General features: G+C 45.9%; 7 protein-coding genes and 1 pseudogene across 8 annotated transcripts; 4 read left to right on the forward strand and 4 right to left on the reverse strand.

Moving 5' to 3' along the window:
- Positions 1-2,236: 2,236 nt before the first annotated feature.
- On the forward strand, positions 2,237-6,488 carry ppk17 (pickpocket 17). Of its 2 annotated transcripts, XM_066284563.1 has the most exons (9): positions 2,239-2,968; positions 3,544-4,392; positions 4,443-4,574; positions 4,629-4,791; positions 5,214-5,417; positions 5,475-5,632; positions 5,682-5,824; positions 5,872-6,098; positions 6,147-6,488. In XM_066284563.1, exons 2-9 carry the CDS (start codon positions 4,294-4,296, stop codon positions 6,443-6,445), a joined length of 1,425 nt encoding a protein of 474 aa, XP_066140660.1. In that variant the 5' UTR covers positions 2,239-2,968; positions 3,544-4,293; the 3' UTR covers positions 6,446-6,488. The 2 variants fall into 2 exon arrangements, with proteins under 2 accessions (XP_066140661.1, XP_066140660.1); XM_066284564.1 differs by lacking the exon at positions 5,214-5,417 and having other exon boundaries at positions 2,237-4,392.
- Positions 6,489-7,396: 908 nt separating this feature from the next.
- On the reverse strand, positions 7,397-9,861 carry LOC136340439 (cytochrome b5-related protein-like). The gene is made up of 7 exons (XM_066284567.1): positions 9,720-9,861; positions 8,928-9,146; positions 8,485-8,876; positions 8,243-8,431; positions 7,966-8,187; positions 7,739-7,913; positions 7,397-7,686 (listed from the first exon to the last, which is right to left on the reverse strand). The coding sequence occupies exons 2-7, from the start codon at positions 9,135-9,137 to the stop codon at positions 7,546-7,548; spliced, it is 1,329 nt and encodes a 442-aa protein (XP_066140664.1). The 5' UTR covers positions 9,138-9,146; positions 9,720-9,861; the 3' UTR covers positions 7,397-7,545.
- A 446-nt stretch (positions 9,862-10,307) lies between these two features.
- PIG-X (Phosphatidylinositol glycan anchor biosynthesis class X) lies at positions 10,308-11,796 on the forward strand. The gene is made up of 5 exons (XM_066284580.1): positions 10,308-10,747; positions 11,025-11,169; positions 11,222-11,382; positions 11,437-11,590; positions 11,642-11,796. Exons 1-5 carry the CDS (start codon positions 10,605-10,607, stop codon positions 11,768-11,770), a joined length of 732 nt encoding a protein of 243 aa, XP_066140677.1. The 5' UTR covers positions 10,308-10,604; the 3' UTR covers positions 11,771-11,796.
- LOC136340444 (enoyl-[acyl-carrier-protein] reductase, mitochondrial-like) lies at positions 11,789-13,791 on the reverse strand. The gene is made up of 2 exons (XM_066284578.1): positions 12,526-13,791; positions 11,789-12,468 (listed from the first exon to the last, which is right to left on the reverse strand). The coding sequence occupies exons 1-2, from the start codon at positions 13,051-13,053 to the stop codon at positions 11,896-11,898; spliced, it is 1,101 nt and encodes a 366-aa protein (XP_066140675.1). The 5' UTR covers positions 13,054-13,791; the 3' UTR covers positions 11,789-11,895.
- On the forward strand, positions 13,545-14,888 carry LOC136340050 (sialin-like; annotated as a pseudogene).
- A 483-nt stretch (positions 14,889-15,371) lies between these two features.
- On the forward strand, positions 15,372-17,273 carry LOC136340441 (uncharacterized). The gene is made up of 2 exons (XM_066284569.1): positions 15,372-16,739; positions 16,886-17,273. The coding sequence occupies exons 1-2, from the start codon at positions 15,499-15,501 to the stop codon at positions 16,887-16,889; spliced, it is 1,245 nt and encodes a 414-aa protein (XP_066140666.1). The 5' UTR covers positions 15,372-15,498; the 3' UTR covers positions 16,890-17,273.
- Positions 17,274-17,330: 57 nt separating this feature from the next.
- LOC136340450 (histidine-rich glycoprotein-like) lies at positions 17,331-17,895 on the reverse strand. Its single transcript, XM_066284583.1, has 2 exons — positions 17,737-17,895; positions 17,331-17,680 (listed from the first exon to the last, which is right to left on the reverse strand). The coding sequence occupies exons 1-2, from the start codon at positions 17,747-17,749 to the stop codon at positions 17,433-17,435; spliced, it is 261 nt and encodes an 86-aa protein (XP_066140680.1). The 5' UTR covers positions 17,750-17,895; the 3' UTR covers positions 17,331-17,432.
- Positions 17,896-18,804: 909 nt separating this feature from the next.
- Positions 18,805-21,549, reverse strand: LOC136340435 (aldehyde dehydrogenase, dimeric NADP-preferring-like). Its single transcript, XM_066284557.1, has 8 exons — positions 21,381-21,549; positions 20,896-21,333; positions 20,741-20,845; positions 20,512-20,686; positions 20,241-20,326; positions 19,982-20,186; positions 19,742-19,917; positions 18,805-19,157 (listed from the first exon to the last, which is right to left on the reverse strand). The coding sequence occupies exons 1-8, from the start codon at positions 21,475-21,477 to the stop codon at positions 18,952-18,954; spliced, it is 1,488 nt and encodes a 495-aa protein (XP_066140654.1). The 5' UTR covers positions 21,478-21,549; the 3' UTR covers positions 18,805-18,951.
- Positions 21,550-22,084: the final 535 nt, after the last annotated feature.

The following is a 22,084-nucleotide window of genomic DNA, read 5'->3' on the forward strand; positions in this document are numbered from 1 at the left end:
ATCCCGTTACAAGCCTGGACGTCTCCCTTTTTAGGAGCAGGGAACGGGCTTGGGAGCCAGAAATAATTTCCGAACGGTGTGGAATCGGATGAGAGGAGAATGGCAGGCTTTAGATGGCCGTAGTAGGGGAAAGTTCGGGTTTGTTAACCCACTGGGTCGCATTTTGAGTGCGGGCGCCTTCGGGCGAGGAAAGGCTCTTTTTCAAGGACAAACACACCCTTAGAGAAGAGACGCGGGGACAACTCGAGGGACTGGAGGATCGCATTTCTGTTGCTCTTCTTCGATTAATCATGATAACTGCAAGAACTCAGCGGGCGTCGTTGTTTCTCTCCGGACCCGCCTTCGCGGACATGCCTTTGTGTGAACGCCGACAGTCTCGATTAAGTTGATGTGAGCGCCTTTCGATCACAAGCGATATTTTTTACAATCTCGACACCCTGTACACCGCCTTTTCGCTTGGGAATTTAGCCCGAAAATTTCGGAGGGTTGGCGCCCCTGACAAACGTCGACAGACGTCATTGTCCTGTCATTAATATTCAAATTTGATAATTTGTTTTTTACTTCGCCGTCGCGGGCTAGTTCAGGTGGGCCCAGCTGGAGGCGACCTGCAAAGGCGCGCAAGAAGGAGCTGGAGGCTACAGTACTATCCAGGAAATGGTACATGTTCGCTCTCACCTTGCTCTAATTTCCATTGAGGTTGTGCGGATTGAGACGTTTAAATGCTTTTTAGTGACCTCTAAATTATTCGTCACCAGTCGGTCACCCGGCTGCCCCCACCACGCGCACGCGAACTCGTGAAACATCCAATTGTCCCTCAAAGGAACCTCTTACGTTTTACCGGTTTTCAAGATCCGCATGCGAGTTGCGAATTGAGCGCGCCCATTGAGCATCAGACCGCTGGAACGAACGTCTCGGGGAACTACGCGGCAACGTTAGAAGACCTTTTCAATTTTTTTTCGCCATTTTTTATCATGGTAAAAGTCGACAAAGGGATCGGAGCCTCCGCTTCCTGTGTGGCGAGCTCATGGCGCAGCCGCAGCTCCCGCTCTCTTGGACCTTTTTCCGCCCGCTGCGAAGCACCAGCCAAATGTGATCCGTAGTTCGGAGCCCCAGTCGAAAAAACTCAATTATGTAATGTGCATTGCGCGTCTGGCAGCGATTCATTCAACAAATTACAATTGACGATTTATAATTCCCGTGTTAGAGCTAAAATCTCAGTTCGATCAACCACTTTCTCGGATTTGTGCCAGAAGTGCGGCCATCACGCCAAAAATCCTGGCAAATTTTCTATTGAGGATTCTCAATTTTTTGGCTAATTGGCACTTTGGGTTTGACGTTGGGCGCTCGATTAACGCGGCAGGTGCCCGCGACTGGCTGTTTCAAACAAACGTGGAAAATGCACACGTGAAATAATGAACAGGACATGGACAGCTGGAAACGTGGAAAAGCGGAAATATGGAAAAACGGAAATATGGAAAAACGGAAACGTGGAAAAATGAAAACATGGCAAATTGAAGCGTAGGAACGTAGAGAAACCCAATTCGACTGAACCCTCGATGGTGTCGAAACAGTATTTCGGTGAAGTACATTTCTATTTTTAAAAGGCCGAAAATAAATTTATTGACTTCGGACCTGATTATCTCCCCATTCGATCCTTGGAGGATGCAAGTTCTGGTTTCACCGTTTGATCCCCCGCTAGCAGCCTTCCGCTGCATGGGGCGCTGATTTGAAGTCCCACTTTCGCCAATGATTTAACGCACTGTCGCAACGTTAGACGCCAACAGCGGCGGCGAATTGTTCCCTTTCAGGGCAGCCCCCCCCCCCTAAAAAAAAAAATCAATTACCGCACCGGCAATTTCTTTACAGCCAAATATTTGCATTTTCGCTCATCTCCGCCATTAACATCACTCATACCAAATTAAACGCTCGGTGTTGCGTATTAAACAAAAATGTTTTGGGAACTTTAAAAATAGCCATAATCGCCGAGGTCCATTGTTTTGGACAGTCTAGAGACCGTCGGAATCTCGCGAAAGGTTGGAGGAGCGCATCTGAAAAAATCCTTTCGCCGTTCGTCCGGCGCGGGCCACGGGGACTTCGTGATGATAAATGGGGAGAATTCGAGTCAATTTGCGAGCAAGACGAATTAAGATGGCTGCTCGGATAGTCCGATGCCGATTAACGATTAAGCCTGGCCGCGATCTGGCAGGTAGAACTTGATAATTTAATCATTTCTCCCAGGTATTTTCGGTTTGAGAAATTATTAGAGCATCCATCACCACGAATGAGGGGACGTGATTTATGTTCGATTTATTCCACGTGCTCGGGACCCAGCTCAAACTCGACCATTCCTGCCTCCAACGCGACCGTTTTCTGCTCAAACTCGGCTCATTTCTTCCGCTTTGAGGCGACCTCAGTCGACGTTTCGGAGGCCGCTTCCACAAATGGACGCGGAGAGCTTGAACCGATGGCCGATTTTACGTGTTCTAAACTAAATCTGAACTTTCTGTGCTCTCGAACGCGCCAAAAATTGCCTCAAATCGATCGAGAACCTTTGGTCGGCTCCGAGTGGCGGCGGATGCGAGGTTGCCTACCCTCCGGTTCCACCCCGCGCACGCACAGCGCCACCTCAAACAAATCAGTCTCGACCCGACCGACAGGAATCGAGGTCGCGGCGATGTCGTGGGCCTCTTAGACGTCCGTCCGCCATTTATTCGCCCTCGGGCGGTCAAATGAGGTGAAACGTCAAATTCCGTTCACTCTGCAATGAGCCTCCAGAGCCCGCCACTGCAGCGCCAATTTGGACTTTTATTTCGAGCAGTTAAATCGACCCGAACCGGGACGCTGATCGCTGATGGGCGCAGCCCCTGTCTCGACTCCCCATTGACCATATTGTGGCACAAAATAGAAACTCTTGAGAGTGATACGTGATGCACTCGGGAGTCTGGGATTATTTTCGACTCATAAGTAGGTTAGCACGAATGAGGTAAAATTAGACTGCGTACAAATGGGCCTCAAGAGAAGTGAGATTTACAAACATGCAGTCAGCTGGACTATTTTAAAAATCTCACCTTTCGACGTATAAGTGCGTGTGTACGTAGTAAGTGATATTGCGGCGTTCGTTAAATTCCTGTCCAGTCCTCACTACGAGTGTAGTACGTGAAATTCCTCGACAAAACGTACCAGAACGATTTTGGGCGGCCTCAGAGCCGAGAAAAACGTACTGCCGACTCTGGAAGGGGAGAACCGCAGGGAAAATTCGATCTTTTCGAGAGGAGGTGCATTGGGCTGAATAGTTCTCCTGGGGCTCCAAGAATTAAGAGAACCTTATGATATCTCAGGAAATGGAGGTGCTCACCCCGGATGCCGCCATTGGAGCTCTGGAAAATCAGCATTAAAATTGGTCCACATCCTGGGAACCGAAGGAGGGAACTCGATCTGGGCAGGAGCTTGCCCTAGATCGAGCTAATGCTGATTTTCCAGAGCTCTAATGGCGGCATTCGGGGTCGCGTTAGATCACAAAGCGACGCCATTTGTCTTGTTCAGCGCTAGTACGAGCCGGTCGAGTAGGTTCCCGACCACGGCGGAGGGCCTCTCGAAAATGCTCCAGTCGTCGAGGGGACGTGTGAAGGGGGGCGACTTGTCTGCGGGTTGGTCGTGATGGGGCTCCATTGTTGAAAAGGCAATTGCTGATTGCCGGATTAAATGAGCCTTTGGCGGTAGCGTTTCGACTGGTTCACGCGCAAACCAGCCATCGGACCTGCTGCTTTAAGAGGTCGGCGGCGGAGAATGCGAAATCCTGATTTTGAAAGCATTTCCAAACCATTGTAACGTAAAATCGTATACGTAGCCGGCTTTAAGCTCTAAAAATATCCCGTAATAGTGTGCCAACGAGTGTTCGAATCAACAAAATGCTTTCTGTGCAGAGTTTGAGCCTTCTGTATACACGAACCGGAATATCCAGGAAGGCTCGAATTGCATCACCCTCAGGTCGAACCGAAAAATGCCGATGGCGAACACTCGCCCTGTATATGAAGTGCGTTGCGACCGAAGAAGGATTTCCACACGCGAACCCTTTCGATTTATTCACACGAAAATCAATCCGTAATTACCGTGCGGTGAGCCTCATCAAGAGTTAATAATCGCGATATTTTGGTCCAATAAACCTGCCGCTAAGCCCCATATGAGATCTGATAATGAATTCCCGTAATTTACGACCCGAAGCGCAAAAACCAATTACCGCATTAAAACAACTTCACATGAACCCCGAAGGTCCGGCGCCCCAGTCCGCGAAACATGTTCGGCTTGGTCGACGTGAAGAAGTGTCTCTCCAGCCCTAATCACTTGATCAAGTTGTTGGTGGTGATTGCTTGCACCTGTTTCTCGGTTTATCAGGTAGATCGCGGTGAAGAAGCTGAGCGGTTAAATCTCATGGACATCTTTAGGTGGGGCAATGCGTGGAGCGGTTGCTATCGCCGCCCATCACCACCTATTATGGGTTTAATCTGAACGAGAGCATGACGTATCCATCTGTGACCATTTGTCGGAGGCCCGGTTTTAAGGACGATCTCTTTCCAGTGGGTTCACGTTTGGTGATGGTAAAGACGATATTGATTGTATTTCATGTATAGAAATTCGGACTTCAAGTTGGCCAGACAATGGAAACCGCCAATGTATTTCGCTTCTTCGATTTCGAAAACTACACCATCAAGGATTTCTTCAATGAAACGACTTATCACTTCGAAGAGGTTTTCCAGCTGTACGCGTATAATGGCAAGGGGCTAGTGTTGGCAGGTAGCAATGTAGCGATTAAAGTTCGTTTTAGTTAAGAATTTGAGTCGCAAGGGCGAAAGAGGAGGTTCGCTTTTATTATGGCGTCGAACGAATTTCTGAAAAGTGCTAAATGCGAGGGCAAATGTGCGCCCCATTACGTGAGGGGTCTTGGCTCAAAACTCCTTTTTGATCTTATGATGAACAATGATTTCGAGCTTTTATTAGGGTAAATATGCGTAAATAGATGGCGGTACTGCACATTCGCCCTTGGGTAGAAATTCTTTCTTGATCTTATGGTGACTCACGTAGTCTTAGCCCTTATTGTTATGGCGATTTTTGATTTTATAGCCCCAAAAACTCAACTGATTTAGTTAATAAAATAGTTTTAAAGCTACAGTTTCACCTCCACATACGATGTTCATTACCGTACATCTGATATTCAGAAATAGAATGGATGTCTTTCTACTCCACCAAGCACGGCCAATGCTTCTCCTTCACCCCCCAGGAAACCTCTAAAAATTACAACATCGGAGGGGGTTGGTGGTTTTACCTGCGCCACGACAAACTCGAGAGACTTGTGGACAGCCACGGGGTCTCCCAATATGGGTTTCACATTTACTTACACGACTCTAATGAAATACTGACCTGTATGTCTCCTCGCATCATCCCTCGTTATCAATACCACATTATTATTGTCTGAACAGCTGCAAAAGAACAGGACGACAGCTACTTGGAATACATCTACATAGAATCTATGGAGGACATAAGAATAAACTTGAGGTATCAGGAATTTTACAAGGTGAACGTCAATGAGAACCCCTGCATCGATCCTGCAGCGCAACCACATTACAGCAGATCGAGGGTGGGACTCTCCAGTTTGTATTCTTTAAAAGTTAAAGACTGTGTTGCAGTGCATGGAGGAGTGCTTCTTCTACCGGGTGACCAACACCACCAACTGCACTTTGCCGTGGCTATGGTTGATACCGGACGATTTCCTGCCGCAATGCAATGACGTGGACAGCGTCACTCTGCTCACCAACTTATTCCTCGAACAGTTAGTAGATGTCCGGTAACGCTTAGAAATTATCGCAGAATTTTCAGCAATCGCAATAGCCTAATCAAGAACTGCTCCTGCCCCATGTCCTGTCACGTATCCATTTACACCCCCACGATTGTACGCAGGAAAGCCGTGCAAGACACCAAGGAGCCTCACAGCTTCATCGCCCTGTATTACACGAACAACTTAGTGACCCTAATGAGAGAGGTGATGGGCTACAACTTCACAGCCTTCATCTCGGACATCGGAGGATCTCTAGGGTTTCTATTGGGTGAGCCCTTCTCGATGCTGGGACGATTGTGTAGACGTTTCATCGTAGGTTTGTCCGTGGTGGGCTTGATCAAAGTCTTGGAGAAGATCGTCTGTTCGTGCATCAAAACCTACTACAATAAGAAGAAGAAACCGGAGGAGGAGCACTATTCGGACACTCAGAGCAACGTGAGGAGCAGCTTTAGCGAGAGCACGAAGATCGTGGACGATATCTCGTTGGGGAAGAGGAACAATGGGGAGGTGCAGCAGAACATGTATTTATATGACAATTTGAAGGATTTTGACAGCGACGATTTTAAGTACTATCAGAAGACGCTGATTGCTGAGGGCAGCAGCAGCAGGTTTTAGGCCGCAGTGTATAAACTTAGATATGAAAAATGGGTAATAGTTATTGTTGTTTGTTGTTGATTAGTCCAATGTGCATAGAAAACTTGTGTCCGTCCTTTACCTGGCAACAACAAAAAAGGTCGAGAAGAATCACGCTTGTTCTACGACGATTTGTGAGTCAGTTGTTGTGATACCGTGTCGCGATAGATAATAATATGCAAGTTGGCAGCTATTCTGTGTTCCAATAACCCGACAGTTATGTAGAACGTCCAGGGACGGCTCCGAGGGGAAGAAATTCACGCGAAGACGTCCGACCACGTATCGCTTTCATTCAGAATCGTCGCTTTCAAAATCGAAAAACGGATGCCGCTAATGGCGACCCTTTTCCGCGGCCCGCCGACAGATGGCAGCACCGGACAGGCTGCCTCGGGCGGTCTTTGATTTGTGACGGGGCATTCGCAGTCGACGGACGCAGCTCTCTCTTTCACGATTTCCGAGCGAAATTGATTTTGGGGAGATTTCCGCAAAGCCCCCCACCGTGACGCAATCGTTCCCGTGAAAATGCGTGACTGAATTAATGGCGTTGAGTCATCTGCAGGATTCCTGTTCGATTCAAAGGTCGCCAGCAAAAGCAAAAAGACCTGTCCTGTCTAAATCATCCACAGGCTGCGGATTATTTTTATCCGGCGATACAAAACCGAATAACTTGTCCTAAAAATAGAGGCCGATTCTCGTAACAACCTCCCAATTTAATTATCAGTTTCGCTTTGAAATTCTTTATGAACCAGCTACAGTCGCGCTTCTCTTAGTCAGTTCCTACATAAAGCGACCGAAAATATGAGGAATTTTACAACTAGTGCCAGAAATTTGCGGATGCCTCATCATTTGTCGCTTCAGCGACACAATTAGCTGCACCATTCGCGGTCCTGTTTGGCATTTCCTTGGGATTGTGACAAAAATGAAACCCTTAAGAACTCCTTAATCGCACCTTATTGTAGAAAAATTACAAGTTCGACCTTACATGCGAACGCCCGCAGCTCTTCTGCGGCATTCCCAATGGATTCATAAATGTATTCCGTAATTATACCTGTCTCATTTGACTTAAATCACACCCGAACTCCTCACTTGTACTTCTTAATATCGTACTTCTTCAGATCTGGGGGAGCTTCGCTCGGAGCCACCTTGATCAGCTGCCGGAATCCTCCGTAAATGGTGTCCAGCTGCGACACCATCCTCAAATTGGTGTCGAACTGATTGAGCACCTATAAAAAGACCTCAAATAACCCTGTTCATAACACCTCCAGACATGGTAACCTTCTTAAATGTTGGGTAAAGATGCTCCAAGACGCTGTGATCCAGCGTTGGGAACATGTGGTGAAGAGCGTGGTCTCCGAAATTGGTGAGCACCAGAAATGGAGACCCGGTGATCTCCTTCCTTTCCATGACGGCGTCTAACTGGCTGATCCCCCAGTCGTAGTCGTCTTGGGACCTATCCAAAGAATTTTAATTGAGCGTTGGAGGCCGTCAAATCGGGCATTTACCTGGGGCGATCGCCGTCGTGGAAGATCTCCGGGTGGTGGTGCGCGGCGTGCAGCCCCACGAAGAACAGATGAGTGCTTCCTACCATCACTATAAAGTTCCACATTAGCAAGGTCCCCCCGAGGGTTTGCTCGCTGAAGAAGTACATAAAGAGGGGGAGGAGGAATGCCACGAAGTCAGTGGTCTTAATGTGGTTTCGTCTTCCCTCCACGTACTCTGACATCCTGCATTAACGGCAAAATCGTGACGCATCACTCAAGCATATCTGTCTAAGTGTACCGTGAAAGGAAAGCTTTGTGGAACCCAAAAATCCACATGAACGGGGCGACGAACCACTGCCCGTAGCGCCGCAATTGAGTCTTCTTTATAGGCATATACTGCAGGAATGGTTCCCACGAGGATATTTCGTAGTCGTCTATGGTGTTTGTGTGCATGTGGTGACTGAGCACATGGCTGATTCTCCACTCCCTAGACACCACGTACCCTTAAGAACCCCTAGGACGATCAGAAATCGCTCTTACCTGACGGTCTGCAAGGAAAAGTTGAAGTAGTACATTCTAAAGTTGTCCCTCTTATGGAAATAGTTGTGTGCAGCTATGGAAAGGAACGCGAGGAAGTTCCCTGCAAAGACCCCAAGGAGGAAGCTCCAGTACTTAGCCGCCAAGGTTGATAACAGGAAGAGTACTACCAAGAAGCCGTCGATCATCAAATTCGACAGGTTGATTCGTTTTTTGGGCAAAGTAGGCAGAACCTGCGTTATCTCCCTCTTGAGAGTCTTATAAAAGCCATTTTCCTTGAAGGTAAAGGGAGCGTTTCTTTTACTGCAGGCCTCCCTTACGAAGTACTTCTTGACCATCTCTGCAGGGTGAGTGGACAAGTGGTGCACCTCAAACGCCTCAGTGATGTCCAACCCCTATTCCCCTCGATTATAATAGGAACTAAGGTGTTCGCAGCCCCATACTACCTTGCTCAGCTCCAGCCACTCACTCCCGCCGGGATGCTTGGGAATAAATTCAGTCAAATCGTAGATTCCGTTGTGGATCCTCCAGAGGCCTTCGGCGTTGTCCGTGCCAGCTTTGTCCTCCAGCCACATGTCCACGGACTGGTTTTTGGCTCTTCTCGGGGGAGGGTCGATCCCGAGGGACGAGGAGGGATTCGATGACTGAGGAGGCATTTCTCTTCTCTGGAAGCGATTTAGGGAATGAAGGGGGTCGATCGCGGTCCCGTTGGACTGCAAAGTCTCGGTTCCGTGTTACTTTGGGAAATTATTGTTTTTTTTTTCTTTTTTGTTTTTTCTTTAATTTTTGTTGTTTTATTATTATTTTTGTGAGCTATAAATACGGTTGATTGGGATGTTGATGTTTGCGGCAGAAGATGGTGTAACTGGCGACAAAATGATTTCAGTATTATTCGCCAATAATATTATTATTTATGAAAAATTATCTTAACAAATAGAAATTGTTGTTGCAGTAAATGCTTAAGTTTTTGGGCCAACTGTGCGGCAAATTAATTTGTTTTTTAATTGAATTTATTTCAATAAAGGATTCAACGTCTGCGGTTTTTTTTAATTTTTTACGTTCAGGTGGCAATTTGCCGCGGCAAGATCTCCCTTGGAGTCGATTGTTGCAGAGAGGTCGAGAGTGAAACCGAGCACGAATAGACGCAAGATAGAGCAGATAATTCGAGGAATTAAGCATAAAATTGGAACTCGCTTCGGACCGGGAATCACAGCAGCCGCGTGGAACAAATCACTTACCTCAATTTATTATTTATTATCCGACATCTACTCTGCCAGAGCAAGAAAACTTGTTTAATAGAGAGTCAGGCGACAACTAAGTCTTCGCCATTGTAGATGCCTCGCTCTCCATTATCAATCATATCCAATATGACTAAATTTAGACGCATTGTTTTTCATCCCCAATCTGTTCCGATAACGTTTGACCTCTACTTGTTTGTTCGATAAATAAGTATAAATATACTAAATGCTATTGCGGATCGTTTCTGTTAAGAAAACTGCTATAAAGCTTCCGACATGTAATAGTTGCGTTGCTTCGAGTTTCGCCATGGTGAAAACTGTTGGCCGCTATTCGCACATTTAACGACGGTTTTTTGCCGATCTGAAACCATTTAATCGGGAGGCGCTCCCTCAAATGCAACAACAAAATTTATTAAATAACACCAATAACTTATTCAAACTTTCTATTATTAACACACTGATTTTCAGGACACCATATATTGCATATATTTTCGGGGGAATTACTGTCCCGGCCATGACACTAAATTCCATTAATATCGTCCCGTCCTTCTCTAATAATGCGAAGTTTTACTGCTTCAAACAACCCAACGTTTTTCCTTCTCAACTTAGTAGATGGTTAAGACAAAGATAAAGATATGTCCGACTGGGTTTTGATTCAAACCGCACCTCATTATGGCCATTAACCTAAATTTCCAAATTTTAGGTTATGTTTTTTATGAATCGACGTAAACTTTGCTCGAAATATTTCTCAAAGAAAAATGAGTTTTCTGACATAAAACCCATTCGAATAAGGGGCATGAGCTGGCCTCTATGCTCATTGAACATTCACAGATAATTCTAGCTCTGCCACGGCACTCTAAACACTTAAATTAAACGAAATAAACTATGCCTCACATATACACCTCAGCCCTATTACTGGTAATCTCTGGAGTGTTTTTAAAAGAGGTTCAAAGTACCAAACAAGAAAGAGACTGTATCCCCTTGGACGTTACAATAACACAGAGAATTGACCACTTGGGATTTCATAGGTTGGCCATTTTTTATATTGCCCTTAACGAGTTATTTTTTACCCAAGAAACAACGCTCAATGAACTAATAATTATTTGTTTTCCCAGAATATTTATTATTATTCAACGGGGTTTTCTTCACATTTCAATACATCTCCAATTTGTTTATTGTTACTTATTACATATTACATTGTGATAAACCGTAATGTTTTTCCAGTCAGGGTTTATTAAACAACATGATAATCTTTAAAAAAATATGTAATCGTCAATCAGCTAACCGAGACCCGTGTATTTTCAGAGATTTAAACTGGCTGATAGAAACAAACAACTTGAACCTGGTGAAGTGGCTGAATTCTTCTTGCAGCATTGCTCTAAGACTAGATGTAGGCCGGGGGCTCTTCGTTAGTCCGGACCAAGCTGAAGACTTAAAAAGACTGGGAAAAGTATGAATTCTTAATATGAAAACTCATTAAAGATCTATGTCATGTGTCTTAGCTGGATATTTTGGTTGATGGCTCTGTGGATGTAGAGGCTATCGCACACCAAGCAACTGGACATATTGTATATATATTTTTAAATAACAACTCACAAATCCCTGGAAGAACGTCTATTAAACTGCCTATACATTTGCGCTATCAAAGGCCACTTATGGGAGGGTGGGTATTAACGTGATGAAGTCAAACTAAGAAGTGTAAAATTAAACATTACAGACATGGGAAAGTTTTATTGACTAAACCCTCTTTCTTGGTTAATTGTCCTGAGTCCAATAACATAGTATGTGGCCCTGACAACAGAGTGTTTGCTCCCAAAAGTTCAGAAGAATTCAACACTATTCAAACATGGAAAAATGTTTCTTATAAAGCTGTAAGATCAAGATTTAAGGGTATCAATAAAGATTTAAAACACATTTTTTAGGATTTTGAAGAAATGGAATTGCTGGTACCTGTAGGAAACTTAGATGATTATGGTTATGTTGCAGTGGTTTCTTGCATTTTAGGTTGTGTTGGCTGTATATACATTTTGTCTCTTATAAAGGAATCTTAACTCAATAAATAAATGGCATAACAAAATTATTTTTATTTATTTATCTCAACAAATCACCAACATTATTTACACTTAATCAATGAATTGAAGAGGAAACAGAACAGCATTATAACACCACTAAAAAACTAATTAAATTTCAATATATACTTCTTTCCTATCATTCCTTTTATGGTGAGAGTGTTAATCAATGCCTCCTGATAATCCTGGAAATCTACCATCTCATATGCGGGCCCTTTTAATTCATTACTTGTCATCATTGAAATCAATTCTGAAAACATCTCAAACCTATCAGCACTCGTGGCATTCTCCTTTGACCATCTGGTCATCCAAAAACCTCTGAATTGCAAATCTTTAAATATCAGTGAGGATGTGGGTATGGTCAAAGGATCCCGCGACATGCCTCCATAGGTCACCATGGGACTTCCATTTTGAAGGTGCCTCAGACACTCCAGAGCATTTTTGCCACCCACACAATTTAGGGCAAGTTTTGGCTTGGCCAGAGTACCTGTCTTAAATATTTCAGTACTCCTGAGCTCTTCTTCTGTGAGAACATGGGTTGCACCAAGTTCATTTAAATATGTTTTAAGTTTTGTGATGTTTGGGCGGTCCCTGATTATATTTACTGTTCGAATACCCCAGGAACGGCAAATTTGAATTACGTTTTGGCCACATGCTGAATTTGCCCCATTTTGAATTACCTGATTACGGAGCAATTTGAAAGAGTGTTTTTAGGATGAGGAGAAAATTGCACTTACTGTGTCTCCAGGTTTCAACTCTTTGAAGTCCCTGAGCATCCGAAACGCTGTGCATGGATTAACTGTCAAAGTTGCCGCCTCAACCAGGCCCAACTTTTTGCTCACCTTCAACACACTTTCTTTCGGCAACACTAAGTGGGTCTGCCAAGTGCCTAAATTTGGGTTTAAGGGCACCACATGATCCCCCTCGACGAGGTTTGTTACATCTGAACCCACACACACAATTTCGCCCACACCTTCGTTGCCTGGCACCGCAGGCAACTCGGGTTTCGAAGGATATTTGCCCTGGATTGTATTGATGTCTGCAGGATTTACTGGGGCCGCTAGTAATTTGACAACCACTTCATTCGATTGAGGATCTCGTAGTTTTGCCTCTGTCAAGTTTACTACTTTCAGGGGGTCTCCGTATTCAGTGTAAAAGAGCTTTTTCGGGGTCGTACTGTTAAGACGTATTTGGTGGCGGGTATTCGAAGGGATGCTTCGAAATACACTGAATAAAGAGGACACTTTGGCGTATACTCTCGCCATGATTTTTAATTATTTAATAGAAACTGAAATTTGAAAAAAGTAACGCTAATTTACAAATTTTGCATCGGAATTAAATTAGTTTTAAGGTTAAGTTGGTTTGTTTACGTTTTGGTGTATTGTGGGTTGCCTAAAAACTTTATCATTGATCGAAGGCGGGAAAGTCATTATATTTGACTGTTGCTTAGCAACCGTCCTATGCTTGTTCCCGTCAATCTAAATTTTGAATGGCTTCTTGCCTTCGCACTTTCTTTTAATCGCTGTATTTCAATGAATTTCAACCACGTTTAATCTCGTTTGTAATTAATGTTCACTCCAATCATTCACCTTTTTACTTGTTACAACTTCCGTCTCCTCAGTCCTCCTTTGAGTTTGAGTTTGAATTTGAATTTGAAAATTCGCCTTCGCGCCATGTCACTGTCGTGTACACTGATGAGTTCCAAATAATAATTTGTACGTTGAACGATTTAATCGCGAAATTATTCCAATTATCTATGTCTGCGGCAGGTCGCAATGAACACACACGCCCTGCTCGAGCCCCCAAGCAGGAACGGGACACATCCTGCCGCCATCCCTTAAAATGCGGATGTTGCCGTGAGTACGAAGCACTCGACAAATTCCTGGTTTATTTCCCGCCTTAGACAGATACATTCCCCAGCGCATAATTCTGGCCTTAATGCTCCATTTGTGCAGCATAGTTCTATGTAAGGAGACTCCAAAATAGGGCCTGGTCTTGCCAGGTTTGTCTTCAATGGTGAGCACTTGGTTCTCACACCATGAATGGCCGGTGTGGGATGGAATAGCCTATGCAGGCTCCAGTTTGGGGACCATTGTGGGCAACACGATAACAGGAGTGGTAATTCACGAGTCTGGTCGGTGGCCGATTGCCTTTTACTTTTGGACAGCCTATTCAGGCGTGTATTTCCTGCTGGAATTGCTGTTGATGCACTCATTTCCTGACACGCATCCTTACATATCGCAGGAAGAGCTTAATTACATCAAAAGCACGACTTTTGGTAAGTTATAATTGTGCAACACCTTCACGATCATGAATGTACAGTTGTAGGTGGTGAAATGGGCGAAACCGGCCCAGTGACAGGGAAACCCCTCAAGACCCCTTGGAAGGGAATTTTGACCAACGGGCCCTGCTGAGCTAACGTCGCAGCGCAATTCGGGCATAATTACATTACCCTGTCACTGATCACGTTTCTGCCTACGTACCTCAGGGAGATACTGCACTTCAATGTAAAGCACGACGGGTACTTCGCTGCGGTCCCTTTTGCGGCGCTTTGGCTTGCGAGTCTGTTGTGCTCAGCGCAACCGCCAAGTATTTCCTCAAGTACATCTCAGAACAAAGCGTGTTCGGTGCTGGCTCCAACGTAGCCTCTCCCGCCTTGGTTTTGGGGGCCGTTTGCGTAGGTTGCGACAGGAAGGCCTCCATTGCCCTCTACATGGTCAGCATGATCATCAAGGCGTTCTATTACGTTACGTTACCAGTTAACATCAACGCCCCTTCGAGGAACTACGGGGGGATCATGTTTGGGTTATGCAACGCTGTGGGGTCTCTGGCTGGGATTATCGCTAACTACATTATCGGAACTGTGACTGAGAATGTGAGCGCTTTATTGAGAAGCTCGCGAGTAGCTGCTATTTTTCGTCCTTTAGAACCAGCTGCACGAGTGGCAGCTGGCTTCTTGGATTACCTTGAGAGTGTGCACTGTGACCGCCATCCTCTTCGCTTCGTTTTCATCGGACAAGAGGCAGGATTTTGATTGCGCCGATGAAAGAACGCCAATGGATCATAGAAGGAAATGGCAATAAAACTTTATCTTGTATTAATGAGTTAAGACTTATGAATTTCCACAACAACAAAACTTATGCCCATCTCCATCCTTCGCACATTCCGCAGGCAGGCATGCACCATCTGTGTTGGCATGGCGGCAGCCCCCAAGGAGGTGGCGGGCGATAGCTAGGAGGTCCCAAGGGCACATAAGAGCTTCCAAATGGCGGAGCATTGAATCCCGGATCCAGTGGACAAGGCGACGGCGTCCATTGGGGTGGTGGCGGTCCTGGCGGAGGTCCTGGCGGAGGTCCTGGAGGAGGTCCTGAAGGAGGCCACGGTCCGCCGTGATGAGGAGGACCCCATCCGGGGCCATGGTGTGGTGGTGGCCAAGACATTATTATCCTTACTTATTCCACTTCTTCATCTTCTACTGAACCGATTGTAAGTGCCCAACGCACTGCGAACGAATAATACAATGAGTGATCCTTACGTGTTAGATAAATGGGGCTAAATATAGTAGCCGCTTTATCTTATCAGATGAGTAAACAAAATAGATAGTTTTGTTATTTATTATCTAGCTAATTAAAGTGACTCAGACAGTCGTTTGCAGCAGCCCTCCAGCGTTAAAACGCCTGTCAAAGTTGCACCCAAAATTTGTCAAAACCATGCAGTCCCGCCGCCAATGGTCCTTCCAAGCAAAGCCACAGACGGACATCAAAAAGACATCTTCGCTGGGAACCCAAACGGAGGACCTTCCAGGTTTTGACGAGCCGTGCCACTCTAATTCCGCACTCCTAAACGAGATCAAGGAACACTATCAAGCCGCCCTAGGGCTCTTGAACATATGCCACGGCTTCATAAACAGCGTTTTCATGGGCGAGGTGGGACACTTAAAAGTGACGAGACGCCTCGAGTTCAAAGTCCCCGAGGTACCGGATTACTTTAGCCTTTTGGAGGCTGTTTTGGAAGATGGCGTCGCAGCCCAGGAATTCCAGCAGCCAGACGTGGGACCCAAACTTTCGGAAGAAGAAAGCAGGGTCTGCGAGTTGATGCAGTTCTTGTGGGATAAATCTCCTGGAGATAGGAGCGGAAAGGGGCCCTCGAGAGGGCCTGAAAGCAATAGTAAATCGATTGCTTTGAAAAAGAAAATTGAAGCTGAGGTAAGGGGAGCGAGATTGATCAAATCCGAAGATATTCTCGAACGACCTAGCCGCGGCAATATGCGATATTTATCCAAAAGTGTCGAAGATATCTTGAGAACTAGCAACGAGTCCGAGAACAAATCCGTAGGGCGCCTGATTAGAAACAGCACCCCTTTAAATGAGTTCCTCAGTCCGTCCACCTGTTGGAACCCAACACAAGAACAATCCCTAGGAGGTCAAGCAGCAGCAAGTGCAGGCGAAGGGTCGCACGGCTGGAAAAACCTCTATCAGCCAGTGAAATCAATTAAACACTCATCTGATCCAACCTTCGAAACCCTCCCGGAGAACGATTCGAAGAATCACAAAATTACCTTTGAAGACTGGCTCTTGAGCGGTGGTCACCAATCAACCCGAAATTTCAGTCAGCAGCATATTTCGCCAGACGTTCACCTTGGCCAGCAAGACATGACCAGGACCGCACGGTTTTTTAATGTTATGAGGCTGAACAGGCAGCGTCATATCATTAAAAGTGCCAATGAGCGGTTGGAGGGCACCTTACGAGAGTGCACCGACGGATCAGAAAAGGGCGGCGAGTACGCAAAGGAGAAAGCTGAAATTAGTTCTTGCAACAATGTCAGTATCGCCGATGAGAAGTTGCAAAGGGGGCAACTCAATCGCCACACGGCCTCGGGAAAGGACGCGGAGCTGCCATGGCGGAGGCGGGAGAACGAGAAGGAGGAGGAATTCAGAAGAAACTGGCGGAGGTAAGGTATTATTTTCACATTTTTAATTTAAGCCCTCAGAGCCATCTAGCAACGGGCAGTGAAAGTTGCCAAGTTGTTCAACACCAAGCTTACAGGTATCTTGACAAGACGACAGTCCCGGTTTCATTAACCGACTTGATTTCCAGCTAAAACTGAACGGGAAAATCGCATCAAACGGGATCCGTTAAAATTCATTGAAAGGACCGATCTAAGGCCAACCCGCAGAAGTTGCGGATCGTGGGGCCATTTACCGACAAGGGCGAAAATCAATTCGTTGCGATCGTTCTGGAGGAGAAACGACCTTTGAGTTTGACTCAGAACAAATCCGAGAATATGCAATTCAAGGCTGAGAGAAAGTTCCACCTGGAAGTGCGGTGTAACGACGAGAACAGAGGAATAACGTGCGGAAGCACTTCTGAAGAATCGCCGAGGAGCGTGGACCGTAGAGGTGTGTCAGTTGCAACTACCGTCAGCGAATCTGAGCTTTTTAACGTGAATCCGAATGATGAATTGGCAATAAAGAGATGTGATAGAGCCGAGTCGTTTTAGTTCAGGTTTGTACGCAGCTTCTGCTTAAATCCGACAATGAAATACAGTCTGAAAGTGGAATTTATTGTAAAAAAATATCTCGCAAACGGGCACGTAACCATATACACGTAGAACGTACAAGTTATACACATGTAATCGATCATTTCACCATCTCCATCCGGAGCAGTGGCCGCATCCGTGGAAGTGAGTATGGTGGCCGCACGGCGGCATATTGAAGTGCGGAGGGCCGTGATGCGGCGGTCCGTGGTGTGGAGGCCCGTGGTGTGGAGGCCCGTGGTGCGGTGGTCCGTGGTGCGGTGGTCCGTGATGCGGTGGTCCGTGGTGCGGTGGTCCGTGGTGTGGTGGTCCGTGATGCGGAGGACCGTGGTGGGGTGGACCGGTATAGGGAGGACCTGCATGGGGAACTCGTGTAATCCTAATAATGTGGGTGGAAGAAGAAATCTCTTACCGTGGGGCGGCATGGCGATGGCGACGAAACGAATTTACACTAGATGCGGATAAGCTCTCGTGTCGTCACTTATATATTAAGCCATAATCTATTATCTTTACAAGTAGATCTTTCAATATCACCGAGCAAATACGGCTATGCGTTCGAAGAAATTACAATTAATTTGTTTTGCATCTGCGCCCGTCCTTTGCACGTTACATTTACATTAACGAAATAAACCGGTTTATATATCTCGAAAACTAATTAGATTTCAATTTATACATATATATTTCATGGTCCACTCCATGGGTATCTACTCGAAACCATCTACGTTTCCTATATGGAGCGAAGTCCCTGCGGGCCAGCGCGATGTTCCTTTACAAGTTAGTTCAGGTTGGCCCTCCCCGCCAATTCTCAACCATTCGGTTTCAAATGGCGGCAACGAAAGTCACGTTTCCCCTTATCCGATTAAGCCCTCTTATAAATCGTTCGACGTTCGTTGTAATAAAATAACGTCGAGATAATCGGCGAAAAAGCCGAAAAAAAAGTATATTTCTAGCAAACCTATTGCGACCATCGCTCAGACCTAAGAGGCTCGGAGCTACCATCCAAGATGTCCAGGAACCCTCCAGGTAAACCCTGAATTTCACAAATTAAAGTGGAACGTCAATTCGGTTTAGGTCCTCCCGGTCGCTGTGGCCCTCCGCGGCCCAACTTCGGGCCGCCCCGCCAGCACTGGCCACCTCCCGGACCTCCGCGTCTGCCTCACCCACCGCCCCGTCACCGTGGACCACCACCGCCGCCACCCATATTTAGGGGTCCGATTTGCGGCCATAGACTTAGAATGGTTACGTGCATGTACTGCAGAGGGTTCAGATGGTGAAGAGGGAAGTAACAGAAGATTGTAATTGGTGGAAAGTGTTAAGTTTCCGCGTCGGCTTTTATTGTTATACTGGCTGTTTGCTTAATGTCTTTAAATTTAAATAAATAAATAAATAAATAAATCAATCAATCAATAAATGAATGATTTGTATTGCGTTCCTCTTAAATGCTATTTATAGGAGTGATAAAGGAAATTTAGCCTCCACGTTGATTGCATATATATTTGTTTATTTTTGTATTTTTACCGGGAATTACTTAGCAATAATCTTTCTACTTATTTTACGTCGAAAGATGAGCCCTGTGCAGATAACGTAATAAATTTCGTTTATACAGGCTGTCCCCCGTTCGGCCGTATCACAATTTCGCCGCCATATGTATCAGCATTGAAATGGCAGCCATGATAACCACGTAAGGAATTTTCCTCACCAAGAACATTCCAGGAATTTTCGGCAAGGGTTTGGTGAAGGTGGCGATTAAATTCTGGTTTCTCTCCGTGTACGGGGGATATCTTGCTTGTAAGATGGCTTCCTCGAATCTGCCAAGTTTCGTGCCCAAAACGGCTGAAATCAAGCGAAAAATGTACGTTTCGATCTGATATCCCAGAAACTCTACGTAAAGTACTATACAGTACCGCTTTCGCTGCTACGTACGTGGTGTTCAGCGAGTGCAAGCAAGAGGCAGTTAAGCGATTGATAAGTGCGAGAGAGACAGGCCATCGTTGTTGACTAGAGAGCGAAAAATCTTAATCTCAGGACGGATCACGTCCCAAACAGGGCTTGTTTTCCAATTAACGCGTTCTAAAATTACCATTTTTATCGTGGTATTCATAGAGATAAGACTACATTCAAACTTGATTGAATGCACCGAATTCGCGTCCTCCAAAATCGCATGCAACCGCACCCTCCCTTGGATTGAGGCGTACTGCTCGCGAACGACGACGCCAGCCGATCGGTGACAATGGAGGGAGAAACGGCAGCCCGTCTCCCTCCCACTTATCAACGGCCTAACTGCCTCTTGCTTGCACTCGCTAAAACTCCATATGCACAGCAGCGGAAGATGCGCGGTAGCGTCCGCATAATCATTGTTTATGCCCTCCGTAATCTCGCTCAATTTTTACTGAATCGAAACCTGCTTCAAAATCAACCTTTTTGATGGGAAAACGTCTGGAAACTGAACTCTCCATGGTACTTTCCAATTCCGCTCTCGCCGACCCCGCCAAATGGCAATGCAGAGCAGGAATAATGCATCATAACCTCATTGATGACCAGTGCGCCGCTGGTGGTACCCTGGATGAATTTATCCTGCTCCATTTTACTGGTGCTGAAAGTACCGAATTTTCACGCAAACTTTAGGTATCGGCAAATGTAGTAAGCGGCCCACTAACCTGAACACGTACAACGCCAATGGTTTTTCCCTGGCGTTGATGAACTCGATGGCCTCTTCAGGGGTGGCGACCGTCAGAATCGGCAGCACGGGCCCGAAGATTTCCTCCTGCATTACGTCATCGTCAGGTTTGACGTCGACGAGGATGGTTGGTTCGATGAAGTTTTGGGTCGAGTCGGTCTGGCCGCCCATCGCCACCTTCTTGCCTGGGCAAATCTGCATTATTTCGCGGTTGAAATGCCTTAACTATAGCGGCACACCTTCTAAAAGTTTCAAGACCCGTTTGAAGTGGTTGCCGTTGACGATTCGGCAGAAATCCGGACTGTTCGCCACATCTCCTCCATACCTCAAAAGAAAAAAAAACTGTTCTGGACGGAATGGCGAACGTAGATTCTGCAAGAAAATCTACAACTCCCCCGCGATTCTAAGGTGTCCGGACCGCGAAAACACGCCCTAAGCAATTTAATCTCGAAGCAAGCGATTATCACTGCTCTAGAATAACAATAAATGAGAAAATTATCTAAGTTCTACCATTCTTTGACTGCCACTTTGGCAGCCTGGATGAACTTGTCCCTGATAAACTCGCTGCAAAGCAAATAATCAGGTCCAATACAGCTCTGCCCCGCGTTGACGCATTTGCCCCACATGATCCTCTTAGCGGCCAGGACCACGTCCGCCGAATCGTCCAGGTAAACAGGACTTTTGCCTTAAAAAAAAAAACCCTTCAGCCCGCTTAATATTACTTAAGGGAACTTGCCACCTCCTAATTCCAGAGTAACTGGGGTCAAGTGCCTGGAGGCCGCCGCGTACACGATCTTCCCGACTGCAGTATTTCCCGTGTAAAATATGTAGTCAAATCGCTGCTCTGCAAAAACATCCGCTCAGCATGCCGAAAGAGGCTCAAAGGGCACTTACGAAGTAAAGCTGTAGTCTCAGGTATTCCGCCAGTGTACACGTAAAAGCAGCTTCCGTCCAGGTATTTGGTCAAGTGGTCTTGCATGAATTTCGCGGACTCGGGAACTACTTCGGACGGTTTCAATATGGCGCAGTTGCCAGCTGCAATGGCTCCGATTAACGGGCCCAAGCTCAGCGCGAAGGGATAGTTCCAGGGACCTATCACCAGCACCACCCCGTAGGGTTCTGGATGAATCAACAGTTGGGACATGATGAAAGCCATCGGTTTCGACGGCTTCGTGGGTTCCATCCATTTTTTAAGATTGTTAATGGTCAGTTGAATTTCGTTCTTCAGAAAGTTGATTTCGGCGAGAAACGACTCGAATCGAGGTTTGGTGTTCTCTTTCCTCAGGATTTCCACCATGTGTTTTTTGTTCTCATCGATGAACTTCCGCAGCCCTTCAGACGCGAGATGTACCGATGATTTCTCGATCGCTGATACTCACCATTGAGTTGAGAGATCCTGAACTCGTAGCTTTTGGTTTTGCCGCTGTTGAAAGCCTTGCGGGCACTATTCACAACTTCTTCGGCCCTGTTAGACATTGCCAGCTGTTCGTACTTCGTGAGATCGTAAACACTCTGGTTGAATTTAATCAAACCTAAGCGTTTTACGATATGTTTATGATAAGCAATTTAGTAGGGTCGAAGGCCAAGGCCTATTTAATTTCGTCGAGCAACAAGGCGTAATTGTTATGCATTCGTACCTCGGACTACCATGCTGTAGTTCAGGGAGGAACGAAGCAATTATGATTTCGTTTAATTAACATTCATTATATATGCTAATGACTTGGTAGATGGCTTGGAGAGTTGGGACGTTTAGCGCCTACGCAAGAGCACCGGCATGAGCAGATGGGAAAACGCTTCATCTATCAAAATGATTTTTTTCCCAAAATTTTCCATTATTTTTTCGGATCGGACTAAGTCTCATCTGAAGCTCTTAAACGATTCCTAAAAAATGCATTGAGTCATCGGCGCTACATTACTCACGGCAGGTACAGTTCTTTGAACCAGCGCTGATAAGATACCAGAAACACACTCACCCAGTACATATCGCATATAAATCGGACAAGCAGCCATTTCGAACTCAGCGCTTTCATAAATAAAAACAATGGGAGGCCATCACCACCATCACGGTCCACATGGACACCAC

Source organism: Euwallacea fornicatus, chromosome 7 (genome assembly GCF_040115645.1).
Source record: "Euwallacea fornicatus isolate EFF26 chromosome 7, ASM4011564v1, whole genome shotgun sequence".
Taxonomy (NCBI): Eukaryota; Metazoa; Arthropoda; class Insecta; order Coleoptera; family Curculionidae; genus Euwallacea; species Euwallacea fornicatus.